This window comes from Xiphias gladius, chromosome 23, assembly GCF_016859285.1.
Source record: "Xiphias gladius isolate SHS-SW01 ecotype Sanya breed wild chromosome 23, ASM1685928v1, whole genome shotgun sequence".
Taxonomy (NCBI): domain Eukaryota; kingdom Metazoa; phylum Chordata; class Actinopteri; order Istiophoriformes; family Xiphiidae; genus Xiphias; species Xiphias gladius.
The window spans coordinates 244,577-260,730 of NC_053422.1; the positions used below are offsets into that span (position 1 = coordinate 244,577).

Below are 16,154 nucleotides of genomic sequence, written 5' to 3' on the forward strand. Positions count from 1 at the left end.
CTCTTACTGTATGTGGCCATGGATGAGTTAAATAAGGCCCCGTTCACACCTTCTCTCAGGTGGACCGCTCTAAGGATGTCAGTTCACACCTTGAGGCATTGAGAATGAGTCTCCACGTGAGTCCTGAGAGACCACCTGTGATCAGATCTCACCTCCCCGCTCTATATGCAAATAAGCACGTACATCGTTTCCATTTCCAAAGACCAAATGTGTTGTTGATTTTAACTGGTGGGAAGCAGCAATGCACTTCCTGTCCCTGGTCTGCTGGAAATTAGAAGAAGAAGAAATCAAAACGACACACACTGGGTCTGTTCCTCCTAATTTCTCTCTATGGGCTTTTGGAAAGTTCCAGACGTCGTGGACAAAGTCAGTTTACGAGATTTGTACACCTTGTAGTTGTCTGCGGATTAATACGTCCATCCGCCTACGCACGGCTAAAACAATGTGGCCATATGCGGCTCAGACCAGCTACGAATGTGGTCTGAGCGATCGGATGTCAATGTGTCCTCGACGCGTCTTGGGTGGAGAGCAGTTCACCTGTGGTCGGATCACCCTAGAAGCAGGTTAATGCCAGGTATGAACAGGGCCTACGCCATCACCGGTCACATTTCCGAACTGCTCTCAAACCTGCATCTCTCTTCATTAATCTGATGACAGTTAAACATGTCGGCCTCACGTCTGAATAAACAGCCGTGTCACTTAAACCTAAAGTCGGGAAATCAGTCTAACTGTCGAACCTGAAACGTGTCTGTTTCACCGTAACCACGACTGACTTGAATCCATCTGATTAACAGAAAGACTGCAGCAGATCAAACACACGCAGACATTAAATGCACGTCTCGTCCTGCCTTCTAAACTCACTGTAATCAACCTGTCATCTCAGTCATTGTCTCTTCTCTTCTCCACAGTGGAAGAAGCAGATTCCTCTCAGATCAGATCAGTCTATGGAGGAGAAAACTATTTTCTCCTCACAGCAGAAGAGGTTAAGAAAAACTGTGGAGGTGGAGGAGGTGATGGTCATTAATATAAACTCCAACAGTAAAATAAGATTTTAAATCCATCAGTGCTGCAGCCTGAGAGAGAACAGAATCCACCCTCTCTCTCGGCTCCTCTCCAGGTGCCGGGTGTCTCTTCCCATAAAGCATCCTGTCATGGCTGAATGAAGCGGTGAGGAACATGAATGTAAAAGTCTCCTGTCTGACAATGACGGTGACAAACAGCATCACTTGAACACTTTAACGCTGTAAAGTGTCCAGTACTTTGGTTTATGACCAATTACCTGCAAAGCTGAAGACACCCCAATAAAATGCTTCAAACCTGAGCTACATCAGTTTCCGTATCAATCAGGAATATAAAATACCAGTAGTCGATGATCTTTTGTTAATAATCTGGTAAAGGAAAAGGTTGATTTGTGTGTGTGTGTGACCGCGTGAGGAAACACCCAGGAGAAAACCTTTTTTTTCTGCCTCTCTGGATCATGATTTATAAAGCGGGTGGTTTCTACTGAAACTGAGCCGATATTAAAGCTGGTTAAAGTCGGCTGTAGGAAGCAGGTTGTCGTCCTGTTTCCCTCCGAAAGCAGAAGCTGTCAGGACTCGAGGTCCTTTCGGTTCTGCTGCATTCGGCTGTTTGAGGAATATTTCTGCTGTGAATCACGCAGCATGTGAGGTCAGACATGTTGAAACTCGTCGTCTGAATGTCGCTTAGGACTGCGAAGGGCTCAGAGAAAGTTCCTGTGGATCAGAGACGAGCTGGGAGACTATTTCCCTGGTTGCAACAGCATCCTGCTTTTGTTTTTACAGACAAAGTTCAGATGCAGCTTTTGCGAACTGTTCTCGACAGAGTTAGACGGTTTTCCCCACAAAATGCAACTGCAGCCCGTTTATATCCTCCTGAGTCCATCTTCGTAGAAAAGTCTCCATATGTTCATTTGCAGCCATTAAGAGCGTTTGGATTGTTTTCCGCCTTAAATGCTGCTCTTCTCTCCCATGGAGAGGATCATCTGTCATGTCTGCTAATAACTTATCAAAATATATATGACGCATTTTTTTTTTTTTTTTTTTTTTGCTGTGTGTTGTTCAAACAACTTAATCAAATCCTTTCCTTAATGTTTGTGAATTGCACATTCGTTGAACCAGAAGTTGTCATGATGTAGTCGACTCACAAGTATAAAGTGAATTAAAAACTTTGAGGTAAAGCTTTATGTTTTAAAAAATACAACTGTTGTGTGTTTTTTATCAGGAGTGTAATGGATCAGGAATAATCTGCGTGTGGAGTCCAGACTCCATTGTAACTCAGTCAGTCAGTATGATGAGGACGCTGAGTTGACGTCCTCAGTGTTGTTTGTGTGAATTTAGGACTTAAATGACCTGAGGAAGTTATTCTCTACAGTTACACACAAATTGTTTATAGTGGGTTTTTTAAGACTAATAATATTTAATAATGTCGTAAAATTTTACTGTTTTCAGGCAGAACACACAATTTGAATAGTGAATTAAATGTTATTGCATCTGAGGTTTAAGGGAACTTAAATTATTCCAAACATATCTGTATATTTATAAAAGCATTTGTCCTTTCTCATATATAACGGAACAGTTAAAGAGATAAAATAAAAAATATGTACTGTATACACTTAGTATGTAGTCGGGCAATGAGTTGTTTGGTCGTCAGAAGATTGAGAAACTGGGAGGACAGTTTTTCTCAAATAATGTCTTCAAATGTCTCCTTTAGTCCGACCAACAGTTCAAATCCCCAGGAGATTCAGTTAGCGTGATAGAAAACACAGAAAAACAGAAAATATGAGACGTTACGGAAGCTGTGGTTTTGCTTTATAAAAGACTTCAGTGATGAATCGATCATTGAAACAGTTGTTGGTGTTATCGTTACCGACAGCTTTTTATCCAGCTCATGCTGAACGTGCTGCCTGTTGAATCTGCCTCTATCTTATCTCTGTGTTGATTAGAAAGCAGCCAGTTGGCAGTCTTAAAGGTTCTCTGATAGCAGCTTCTTCACCCAACATAAAGCTGACAAGGTGGTGAACTGGTGGCGGCGGAGGGGGGGTAAAGGTCGCAATGCTGCCGCGAATAAATCCCTGCCTCCACCCTGGGCTGTAGCAGCTGCAGCTGATGCTCCGCTGCAGCTGATAATAAACCAATCACAGGTTATCTATCTGCAGTGATCCCAAGGGAACGTATGGACAGTCTGTTCCAGCACAGCAGCGAGATAAAGAAGAAAAGTAATGGACGTCTGTCACATGTAATCTGACTGAGGCTGCTGCTCTGCTGCTCGTGGTATAAACACACGTGTTGTTCACGACCCGGACCCCACGCTTGTGTAGTGCAGAATCACAGATGTGTCTCAGAGCGGGTTACGGTCGGTACAACGCGTCAAACCCCAGACCCTCCACGCGGACTCCACCGTCCTCTTCCAGGACAGATGTGCAATAAAACATCGCGTCGACAGCCGGACCGGAAGGACAGTTACTATAGAAGTTAATAAAGTACATAATGTATAGCATTCAGTTAGTGCTCGTTATTGATAAGGCAATCAGCAAAAAATTGATTCGCTGCAGTTTGAATGATTAATTAATAATTCACGAAAGTCACTTTTAAAACACAAACCCTGGTGTTTCCCACAGAGTTTGAATGTTTGTGGCGGTCGCCGACCGGGGGCTTTCCTAGACGATTTATTAATTGATGCCATATGTAAGGTGCTCCACTGCAAATAGACAGCTCCACGGCTCCAGGTTGTGTCAAACAAATAACCGACCCGACCCGAGTCAGTGAGGGGTGATTACACGTTGTGATTGGACGGTGAGCCCAGTCCTGGACCACACACGCAGCTCGCTGTCGCGTCCGCCCCGAGTGACAGGTACACAGAGAGGGACGGTAAAGAGGGTGACGGGGCCAGTAAAAACTTTATGGTCCACCGGCCAGAAGAGTGGGTTGTGGGCCCCTGTTGCCACATTACCACATTACTTGTGGTAATGTATTAAGAATGTATTATGAATATGCACCATGTAAATTGCGACAGAGAAAGATGAAACGGGACCCACCCGATATCAAATGCTCCGAGCGTTTCATTTGATAACGGGCTTCAGTGGCACATATTCACAAACTACCTGCAGTTGCTAACGGTTGATCAAAAGATGAACTGAGAAACAAATCAAGAACAATAATCAGCAGTTCAATTGAAAATGAAAGGAATCAGTAGCTGTATTCAGTAAATACTGTGCAGCGTAATAAGTTAGAGACAATGTGTAAAACAACAACAGATTCATTTATAGCCTAGTTTGTTAGCATTCAGCAACTACATCTCCCATGAGTCTTGGCAGGAGAGCAGTCAAAGACTGATGGGAGCTGTAGTTCATGAACAGAATACTCAGTTTCTTACCTTTGTTAATGTGGTGAAATTTCAGACTTTACTCAACTGGAGAACGTTTCCTGTCGTGATGGTAACAGATTTTCTGACAGGTGTTTACACTGGCTCACTTCCTGTTTTCTTTTTTTTTTCTTTTTTTACACGTCTGCAGGTCATTTTCCTAACAAGGCGATGCCGTCAGCCGGCACGCTGCCCTGGATTCAGGGAATCCTCTGCAACGCCAACAATCCCTGCTTCAGAAACCCGACGCCGGGCGAGTCTCCGGGCGTCGTCGGCAACTTCAACGACTCCATGTGAGACCAAACTTTATTCCACTACAGCCTCTAATGAGCCCTCAGAGCTGAGACTCTTATTCTGAAAACTCACTCATTTACACTCAGATCGCCGGGGTTTTACTCTGACCTTTTACTCACCCGAATTAACTTTGTAAGAACAACCGTTTCAAAAAAAGAGAATGAACTGGCACTTCAAAGTCAACTGACAGTTCAACTACTTTCAGTGTTCACATATGAACTGACACCTACGCAGCTTAAATTTGAAACAAAAATTTAAATTCCTTCAGCGATTACACTTCAGCTTCTTTCTCTCTCACTCCTCAACAGACAGTTTGGCTGCTTGTCGAATTTCATCTCGGCTGTTTTCATGACTCAGACATCGACTGACATTTCAGTTACTTTCGCTTCTCACCGATGAGCCTACAGTTCAACTGCTTTCACTGTTTACATACAAACAGACACAGATTCAGCTGCACACTGTGCTAAATTATCAAATGCTTAGAATAACTAGACTTCCACAGATTTCAAAGGCTTCAGCTCTTACACTTCAACTGTCAGTTCAGCTATTTTCAGTGTTCACATAGAAACTGACACCTCAGCTGCCTACAGGCTTCAATCTGACATTTAATATTGTCTGCTTTCAGTGATTCACTTAAACTGAAACCGACTCATTTACTGCCAACACTTCAGCCGTCACTTCAAGCCCTTTCAGTGCACACACTTCGACTTTCTCTTCTGCCTTAACTTTCTGCTGAAGTTTTAACTGCTTTTATTTTGGAAGGTTTAACCGACATTTCCACTTCCTTATCTCGTGACACTTCAGCCGCCTACGGGACTTAAAACTCGAGACTAAAATTTCCAAAGTTTTCAACAATTACACTTCATCTGATTTCAGCTGCTGTCAGTGCTTCGATATCAATCAACATTTCTGCAGTTTCTATGTTTTTCATTTCAACTATAATCGGTGTTTGCACACAAACTGACACTCTTACACTTCAACACTTGACTACCTTACAACATAACTTGTTTACAGTGAGCACACTTCACTTTCCTGCAGAAAATGTAGCCTCGGTGTTTTACAGGCTGAGAGCTTCTTCGCTCATCGTTTACTTAATTTAATGTGACGGCTGTAAAGTGAATCCGGACCGACCGGTTTGCTCAGACACTCGCTGTTTGATATGTAACACGAAATTTTCTGTGTTTTTGCAGAATTTCTCGTCTGTTTTCAGACGCCAAGAAGATTCTTCTGTACAGTCAGAACGATAAAAACCTGGATGGATTCAAGGAGGTGGCTCAGGCTCTGCAGGCACTGCAAAACAGCCAATCAGGTAGGAAACAGCAGGAAACAGTCGGAAATAGTCAGAAACAGCTTCGGTTCAGTCGGTTTCAGTCCAGCTGCCTCTGAACACAACCAGCCTGCTGAGCTACAGAACACCGCAGCAGAGACGTGAGCTGTTCGCTCTGAATTCAGATCCTGATTTACTGAGACAGCAGCTGAGCGGTGGCAGCGAGGTCCTCACATTCAGAAAAGAAATGGTAACGCTGTGAGTTTGACTCCACAAGGTTTACTTTGACTGCAGGGAAGGAGGGGCCGTACGGCAGAAAACACACAGAGTGGTAAACCAAATAATACATATTTTTAGTCAATAATAACTAAATGTTTTTTTTTCCTTGAGATAAAACTTGTGATGACTGGCTACATTTTACAGACTAAACGAGTCATCACTTCTAGAGCTGCGATGATGAATCAATCCGCAGGTTGATAACTAATCTGTTTCCAGCTTCTTTAATTCCCTGCGTTTGTCTGTTTTCTGTCACAGAAAACGAAATCTCCTTGGGTTGTTTTTTTTTTTACTGTCTGTGGTGGATTTCAGTCATTTATGTGCCATCACTTCTCTATTAATCGAGATGAATTGAGATTCGATGGCAATGTAAATGATCACTGGTTACAGCCCCGATCACTTGATTAAGAAACAATAAGGAATGGTTGCGAACATAATCATTAGCGGGAACTTAAAATTACGACAACGTTATTTTTTAAAACTTGAACTTTTTAAACTTGATGCGGTCTTCATCATTTAAACCAGCTCTGTGCAGTTAGTTTCAGAGGTTTTTAGAGCTGAGCAGTTTTTCACTCGTCCCTCCTCCGGTGGGGGATTTTTCAGGCTCATTAAACAAAAAGAATTTTCCTCCTTTGTGTGTTAATTTGCCGTTTTATCTCGCTGTGGGGGGCGTTTCTTTTCTCTACCTGCTCCAACTTGCCAGCTCTCCTCCTCCTCCTCCTCATCCTCCTCCCCCAGCTGATGGAGCTCCAGCACACTGCTGCTCTTGATTCCCTCACATCACCTCTGATCAGATGAGCCGCGGCAGGTTTACCCGTAGATCTCACCTGGTCAAAGTGCAGAGCAGCCCCGAGCTGTTAGAGAGGCGTGACTCGGAGGTTCAGAGGATCGGGGTCTGATCAGTTCAGGACGGAACCACAGAGACAGGCTCAGCAGGGGAGGCGGGGCAGGTGTAGAAACTTTTGAAAGTTTTAGCTGCTGTTTGCAACTTTAAATATCCCACGGACAGGTCAACATAGTTGTAAAGTAAAAGCCCCCCCCTCTACAGGAGCCAGACCCCCAGACTGAAAGAGATGCAAAACGACTACAAATGGGTCATTAGTGGTGGTTTTGTGTCTCTTTGTGGTGGGTTTGTGTCCCTGCGACTCTTTGTGTTCATTCGATTGACTTCCCAACAGTCACTTCATACAGAGGTTCTGATATTAACGGGATAATAACTCCTCCTATGACGATCCAGATCCTCGGGGAGGGTGTGTGTGTAAGTGTGTGTGTTTGTGGGGGGGGGCTGCTGTGCTGCCCCCTGCCCAACCGCTGGCCCCGTCCCTGCAGATGAGGGTCAGCAGGTGACGGTCAGCATGTCGTCTCCCTTCACGTCGTCCTGTCACGTTGAGTTTTCTGCCACTCGGCTCGATAGCATCACGCTGAGCGTCATCGAGTTCAAACGTCGCTCTGCAGCTGAACAAACAAACGAGGAGCACTAAGACCAGAACAGGTCTGAGCCTGGACCGGTTCTCTTCAGGTCCTTTAACCAGGGAAACCTCGGGTTTACAGAATGACATGAAATCAACAGTTCACTGCTTTAGTGCCCTCGAGCGAGTATTTTCATTGTCAGTTACTCTAAAGATTATTTTCTCAATGACCGAATTCATTGTTGTGTCTCTTAAAATGTCTTTAAAAGTGAAAATGTCCGATTCGGCTGTCCCACAGCACAAGGTGATGTTTTAGCAGCTTGTTTTTTTCACCATGAGAAATGTGTCTGTTTCCTTTAGACTATCACTTTCTCTTTGCCACTTGTCAGTCAAACAGTGGGCGGATCAGTTCAGAGCAGCAGATTTTAAAGGGGGCTATATGTGAGTTTTTGCTATCGCTACGTAGCCGACGTTAGCATTACCAGCTGTTTACTTACCGGTTTAGAAGAAGAAACGTTGCGGGCTCATTATCAAACTTCGTTCCTTTACTCACCAAGAGCTGTCTCCAGCGGTGGAGGGCAACGCCAGTGTTGACTCTGGTCCTGCTTCTATTTCTCTCACTCATTTTCTTCTACTGAAGTTAGCGTGGTGCACTGGGAAGTAAACAGCTGCTAATGCTAATGTCCGCCCGTTACTGACCTCGGACGTGGTGTATTCGTAACACGAGGTACGGCCGGGGTCCAGATTGAAATGCCGTTGGGTGCGGACCAAGTTGCAGACTCTGAGAAGCCATGCTATAGTCTGTCAGTCTTGGACGGCAGGAAATGTAAAAAAACGTATTGCACATGTGTTTTTTCTAACAGATGAGATAATGTCTGTAATCAGCAGCAGATTTCCTCCTGACAGCAATGAAGCGTTCAACCAGAGGGTTTAATAAAACTGTGAGGGTGACTCTCAATAACACGCTTATCAGGGTTTGACGGGAACTGAGACAATCTGTGATGTTGTTTTAATATTCCCATCCAGTGACTGATATGTGGAGCAGAGGACTGAAGACATCTGTTTCAGATCGGACCAGCGCCTAAATAAGTCTCCCGTGTTTGTGTCGTCTGTGTAGCTGAATAAAGTTTAGTGAATCCTCTTTGTGATTGAAGCCGACGTGTTTCTCTGTTGGAAACTGTTCCTAATTTGACCAATCACATCACTCAGAGCTGCTGATGTCAGACAGCTCCACCTGTCCTCTGACCCGTCACTAACAGAGTTAGTCCACCTCTGCAGATCAGCACATTCAGCTTTTTGTCCCTGTAAGCCCTCCGTTCCTCAAGCTTGTCTTCACCGCAGACAGAAGCTGCTTCTTCCTGTTTCCGCGCTCGATTCGCTGTACTTGGACTTTTCAAACTGCTCTGCGGGACGGACACATGATGACATAACGGTGAACAAGCAGATTTTAGTCAGTCAAGGACACTAGGCGCGAGTTTTCTCCAACACCTCACCTTTTACATGTGTCTGAGGATAAACGTCAGTCATGTGACTTTCCCACAGAAATAGGAATCCCCATAAATACCACATGTACCAAACAACATTACAAACATCTTTTCCAGAGATTTTGTAGAAAATCCAGTATTTACTCTTAACTCCTCAATTAGTAAAAATTGGTTTACAAAAAAAAATAGAGTAAATAACAAAACCAGCCTTTTGACGCTTGAATCCCAGACCAAGGGAATAAAGTGTGGTGTGTTTGTTTACGTTAGGAAACCACGATGGATTTATTCAGGGTTTCAGACGATCACAGGTCAGCTCTTGTTACGGACACTTTTAGCCTCTGTTGTCATGGTGACTGCAGCAACAATGTGGTGGGATGGCAGGTCTCAGGCTGCGTTTTTAGTAAAGATCTTAGTCCAAACCAGTTAAATGTCGTCTTCTTCTTTTGTCAGTGAGCAGCACCATGTGTTCATGAGTTGAACGGTCAGTCAGTCAGAACCTCCATCACTGTGTTTTCTACACTTCACTCACGCTGCTGTCGTTCTATTACAGGTTCATCTCTTCCTGTTGTCAGATGACTGAGCAAACATTAACCTGAGATTTAATCACAGCTGATGAATTCTACCTGTGAACAGTAACTCTGTTGTTTTCTGATTATAAATCCAGGTTAATGACATCGGCTGTACTGTGCGATCAATACTTAAGCTGATCGATCGCCCGGGTTTGGGGGGGACGGGACCTGTGAGTTTTGAGATGTATCCCTCTGCAGAGTTCAGCTCAACACTTGGGTGCGGATGCGGTGTCGGAGCAGACATCAGCAGAGCTTTAATCTGGTGTCACTGACGAGACAAACGGCCAGAACCGTCCAACCCGGTGGTGCTGATGCATTTACGGAGGAGGAGGAGATGTGACGGCTGTCGTTCAGTTTTGGTGCTCCAGTGTATTTCTAAAACTGATGTAAATATGTTGGTGTGGACAGGAACCTGTCTGGTCTCTGCTGGTGAAGATGAGCGATTCAGACGTTCCCCTTAACATCCCAGAGAGTCGATGCTGAGATCAGTTTCTGAAGAAGCACATTGAGGCTTTTATTGTGTTTGGGTGAAGGAGCTGTTTGGTTTCAGATTGATGCCTGATGGATCATTTGATGCATCTGCAAGTTTCAGTCCATTTAGTGGGAGAGCAACCATGAGGTAGACAGAGTGTCTGTTTCTGTGTCCCTTCGCCACGGTGCTCAGGGCGAGACGGTGAGATCACTGCAGGACGTCGATAGAGCTACGATTGGTGGGGAAATAGAACCAGTGAATCAATACATGAAAACATCGGTTTCCTTCCTGTATCCTTCTCTTGTTTCTATACCTTCTGAGGATCTTCAGCCTGGTGATGACAGTTTTTCCTCTCTGAGGACAGCACAGGTCCACATCAGCACCTCTGACGTACTGTTGAGATTCGGATCATTTAGATCTTTAAACATCAGGGTAGAGAACAGGATGTTTGTGATCAGGTTTGCTGATGTAAAGAGTCACAAACCTGCTGTTTTAAAACAGTGAAACTGTCCTTTGATTGGCTACAGACCAGATGTTAAAGAGACTGAACAGGTCACAGTTTTAACAGCGTTTCCTGTCGGTTTAAGCACGTTCAACTGAACACGTGTTGGAGCGTTGCTCTCCGTTGTCATCACAGCTGCCTGTTCAAACCTGTACGAGAAGGAAAGACTGGGAGGGGGCGTGCTGGGGCTTTGTCCAAATAAGATGTCGATATCTGGTGCGGTGCAGGTTTCCTTTGAGCTCCACATGAGTGGAATTTTGTTCCACAGACATGTGACAACATGCATCTGAGACAGGTAGAGCTGCAAAGAGAAAATCAGCAGGACTCATACGTAGATCAGATGAAGATGTGAAGATGAATGTTTGTAGGAACAAGAAAACTGCTCTCGATCAAACAGCAACCTCACCTGATTTTAATCTGCTAATACAGACTCATTTACATACACACATGTCCCCAGATGCCAAATATGGTCAAGGCTTCCCTCTGAAAGCCCCAGTTGTGTCAGGTGTGCGTCTCAGCTGCCAAGAGAAATAATGAATCCAGAGTTGTCTCTGAGTTCTGGTTCATGGTCACACTGACTTTTTACAAACAAACCAGAGGAGTAAACATGAGGTCACGTGACCCACAGGTAACTCACCGATTGGACAGTTGTGGTGATGTCATCCTGCATCATCAGGACCCAGGGGGAGAAATCAGATTCAGGTGACTGACGACAGGTCAGTTAGTACTTTATGTTCCCGATGGAGTCAGAAAGAGCTCAGAGAGAAATCACTGACTATCAGCCGTAGTCATGTGATCAGACTGTAAATCGACCCCATGTTGAATAATGAGCAACAGGCAGAAACAGGTAGAGAGACAGCGCAGGTGAATTACTGAGGGATCACACACTGCTCGGTGTCCTGTCACCTCCAACCGCAGAGACAGATGTCTCAAGACTGAACAAAGGCGTTGCATCACATCTCTTAATGCATTAATAATATATTGATTATTTATTATTAATACTTCTATTAAGACCTTATTTACATCTGAGATAAAACGTTTGAACCAATACAGTCAGCACTGAGCTGAAGTTAGAGTTGAATATTGACTATTAACAGACATTAAATTATTTTTTACCAGAAAAACGCGGAGGTCTTCCTCTCAGGCCTCTGTGTAGCCTGAGAGGCAAAACCTGGGACAAAAGAAGTCTGCTAATCACTGGCTGCTGCTTTTAAAACATCATGACGGTTAACACCTGGTAATACTTACAGTGACCTATTGTAGGTGAGCACATCAGCAAAACTGAGCAGCCCCAGAATTTACAGGAGGAGGAGGAGGACTGAGCAGAAGCAGGAGGACTGAGAAGGAGGAAGACTAAGGAGGAGGAAGAGGACTGAGGAGGAGGAGGAGGAGGACTGAGGGGGTGTCAGGTTTCTCTGAGGACACCGACAGTCTGACCTGCTCTGTTTGTCTCTGTTTTTTCTCCCACAGGCTTCAAGTTGAAGCATTTCCTGCGAGACAATGAGACTCTGTCGAGCTTTCTGCTGAGAAACGCCTCCTTCCCCGAACACAGCGTCCAACAGATCAGAGAGGCCGACGTCAACCTGGAGAGGGTGAGGAGGTGCTCTGCACATGCTCAGCCGGAGCTCAGTCAGTCAGTCCCACAGTGAAACAGTCAACACGAAGAATAATCAATGAAACATAAAATGAATTGAAAAATAAAACTCACCTGTGTAGAATAAAATACAATAAATATGAGTCGGAGAATAGGAAATAAGATTCAGAAAGTCCAAGAATATTTTCTGAAACATGAGAATATAGAATAAAAAATCAAAAATACGGAAAGAACATGAATCAAATTTCAAAATATGGACTCAAAACCCAAAGATATTCACTGAAATGATCTGGAATAAAAGTCAGTGGATCCTTCTACTGATCTGATCATCTCCTGACGTTGAACCTGACCGTCCTCTGTCTGTGGTTTGTGGTCTGCGTCTCAGGTCCTCCTCACAGGTTTCGGGGTCCACCTGAGGGACATGTGTCCCAGGAAGGGCGGCGTGCGGCGTCTTGAGGACTTTGTGACGATCTCGGACCGACAGGTGTCGATGTTGGTCCAGGAAGTCATCTGTCAGGCACCCCTCGCCTGGCTGAACCACGCCGAGGACCACTTCCTGAACAACCTGGACTTTCTCAAACCAATCCGGGTAAAGACACACCTGCTGACAGGAGACAGGTCACATGGCAGAGCTCTGATTGGTGGAGACACCTGAGAACAGAGACAGTGGTCGGCAGCTGTTAGAGCAGAAAGTGACTGTCGATGAACTCTGTTGACTTCATCTGGATAAAAACCAGTGAAAACTATGAAAAAGGAAATGAGGTCTTTCGTAAAAATTCGATAAAAAATGAATGAATTAATGATAATCAGTCCTTCGAACAGCGATCGGCGGTCGTCTCAAGGTCCACTCACTACCTTTTTCTCCTGAGCTTTCAGCTGTGTCTCCAGTAAGCACCATTGAATCCAATCACTGGTGAAAACCACGAGACACTTTTCCAAAGCTCAAAAAAGCCAGTGAGTGGACCTCGAGTTGCGATTATTTAGTCAAACTACAGTTTCCAGGGTCAAGAAAGACGTTTAACACTCAGCATGTTTAATCTTTGACTTAAACCAGGTTTAAGGTCACAGTTCTCACTCGGGGAAAAGAATCAGCACAGGAAGAAATGAGTCACGTGTTCTGTGCTTCCAACACGGAAAGACTCCGTGAAATATTGCCTTTACATTTAGTAAAGGCAATACATTTCATTACATTAGGAAAAGTAGAACCTTTGCCCTTTGTCAGATAGAGAGGAAATAAAACTGCAGTCAGCACCTGGACAAGAAAGATGTGTGTGTGTGTGTTAAATATTAAATACATTGCAACAGCCCCACAGCAGCAGAAACACACACTTTCACTTTAACACAGCTTGGTGTTTATTTGTTCTCCAGAGACAATGACACAAGTCAGCGTGAATGAAAATGTCCATGTGCCAGAGTAACCGCACAGTGAAAGTTACAGCAGCTCAAACAGTCGACGCAGTTTACGCACAAATACAGAGGCGAAGGAAAGCTCACCTCAAAACAACGACCTGAACCTCTCATACTCACAGTGAGTCGAAACAGTCTGTGAATGCTGAAGGGCGTTTTCACCCAGCACACACTGTTCAGGTGAAACAAAGTGAAGGTGTGTTTGCTGTGTATTCAGCCTGTTGTGTGTGTGGGGGGAGGCAGGTCTCGGCCTGTCTCCCCTCTTTACAGTCTCGGTTTTCGTAGCCTGGAGACCAGTTTTAAAGGTTTTGAAGGTTTGAAAGCGAGCTGTGCGTCAGAGAGGCCTTGGCGTCTTTTGTCTGCAGAAATCTACGAGCTGAACTGACTGTGTGAACCCGAAACTAACTCAGCCTGTGTTTCTGTCCGAACTGGAAGTTTCCACAGCAGCAGAGATTGAAACGTTGAACTCCTTCATTCAGAGACTCCCAGAGAAAATACTCATGTTTACAGACTCTGAAGTTAAAGGAGGATCAGCTGTGAAATGAAGTCCAGTTTAAAGTGTTCTGATAGTGAAGACTGATTCTCCTCAGAGCGTTAAACTGGTGATCCGTCATAAAACACAGCAGGTTATACAGGTCATCGATCCTGTCGGAACAAAAAGGGAGTTCAAGTTTTTCATTCAAATCTGCTACTTACCAAATGTTTCAGTCAGAGAATATCCGGAAATATCTGGCAGGTTTTTATAGCACGCAGCTAGAAAAATGTGCTAATTTAGGACAAAAAATGTCCTTCGTCATATCTGCGGTTTTGGGGTTTTTCTGCTCTCAGATTAGCTTTTTTTATACAGTGCATTAATAAGGGACAAATATTAAGCGGACTACTTGTCAGATAAATCCAGAGTGGTCCTAAATAATTAAAATGAAAAGAAATAGATAAATAAGTTAGATAATAGGCAGTCGTGTACAGGGGTGTAGCTCACTATTAACAGTTAATTACACAGAAATCTTCTTGTGGCCCATAACGAGAAGAAGCTCCAGAACATGAAACTGTTTGAAATGGTCCTTTATTATCAAACAGCCGCTTTTTCTTTGCAACGTGACTAAATGCTGAAAATTTGCAGGTTTAAACTGAAAAGGATTTTGTCTCTTAATGTCTCTCAGAGGGACGTGAGGTCCGACCCCGAGGCTGTCAGACAGGTTGCCAGGGCGACCAACAACCTCCTGGACAGTCTGGGTTCACTAGCGGTTGAGGTAAGAAACACACCTGATCCCCTGACCCTACAGTAGAGTCAGAGCTTACCTGATGGACAGACGTGTCCTCCAGTAGACTCGGCGTCTTCCAGCAGCAGACTGGGGCCACTGGGTTTACTTGGCAGCTCTGAGTGTCTCTGTGAGTCTTTGTGTCCAGATAAAAGCTGTTTTCCTGCAGCAGAGACAGATGAGGTCCCAGCTGAACAAAGACTCGAACGTCTCAGCAGGTTTTCACTTCATAGTCCTCTGAGCAGGAGAAAGCATGAGTCTGAACAAACAACAAACACTCAGCGTCCGACTTCGTCCCGCTCAGCGTCCCGCTCAGTGTCCCGCTCAGTCTCCTGCTGAGACACTATAGACTGCAGCTGGCTGCATTGGGCCGTTAGCGGCCTTGGTTGAGGTCACAGCAGCACTGAGGAGACTCTTAAAGCTGCAATCATTTCATGTTAAGGTTAAATGAAATTACTCTGTGTTGGTAATGTGGCGAAGAACCCACAAGGAAGGAGCAGCAGCTCCAAGGACACCCTGGAATAATACTGGTGAAACACTGGAGACATACTGGAGGCATACTGGGGACCAGGGGCAGATCTAGACACGGGTGGCAAGAGGGTGGCATGGAGACAGAAAAGAAAAAAATATGGCTGATTTAATTGCAGACTATCATTTATATCAATATTTGCTTGGAAAAGCCCCCAAATGAAGAAGGATACACTGTATTTTAACTCGACAACATTGAATCATTGTGGCACGAGTAAAGCATTGAATAGAAATATCTGAAGTCACTCAGTCACTAGACCATTAAACTATACATGCGAATTCACTGTTTTTAATGTGTTAAATCTACAGTGGGGTGCAAACGTATATAAAAGTGTGTGTATATATATACAGTATATGTATACATATATATATATGATTAATTAATTATAATTAATTAATAAATTGGCTCTTAGGTAGAGACCTACATATAAAGACGATATTCCCCAACGGAGTCACTTTGCCACACATCCCAGAATATCCAGTGTTTATCCAGTAATGCTGATTAAACGGCAAAAACCCTTTTCTCTGAGCTTCATGTGGAGAAAGTGCAAACTCCCAGGCATTGACCTTTGAACTGTCCCTGCATTGCTGACTAATGTGGCTGTTTGTTTGGGGCTTGGAGCGAGTGATTTCAGAGCTTTTTAAACTGGATTCTTTTGTATGTTGCGCTTTAATGACTGACATGAAATGTGGACGTGTTTGTCTGCAGAATG

At 44.3% G+C, this 16,154-nt stretch overlaps 1 protein-coding gene across 7 annotated transcripts in view; it reads left to right on the plus strand.

Moving 5' to 3' along the window:
- abca1b (ATP-binding cassette, sub-family A (ABC1), member 1B) overlaps positions 1-16,154 on the plus strand; it is a 59,834-nt gene that overhangs the window by 11,241 nt on the left and 32,439 nt on the right. For 6 of the 7 annotated variants that reach the window (XR_005706603.1, XM_040120191.1, XM_040120189.1 and 3 more), the window contains exons 4-8: positions 4,532-4,673; positions 5,865-5,983; positions 12,124-12,245; positions 12,633-12,836; positions 14,815-14,904. Coding sequence is in view for 6 of the 7 variants with exons in the window: in XM_040120191.1 (XP_039976125.1) it covers positions 4,532-4,673; positions 5,865-5,983; positions 12,124-12,245; positions 12,633-12,836; positions 14,815-14,904 (677 nt within the window). In the remaining variant the exon portion in view is untranslated. Of the gene's footprint in view, positions 1-4,531; positions 4,674-5,864; positions 5,984-6,155; positions 6,200-12,123; positions 12,246-12,632; positions 12,837-14,814; positions 14,905-16,154 lie in introns of those variants that run through there. The other variant, XM_040120190.1, reaches the window with a different exon arrangement.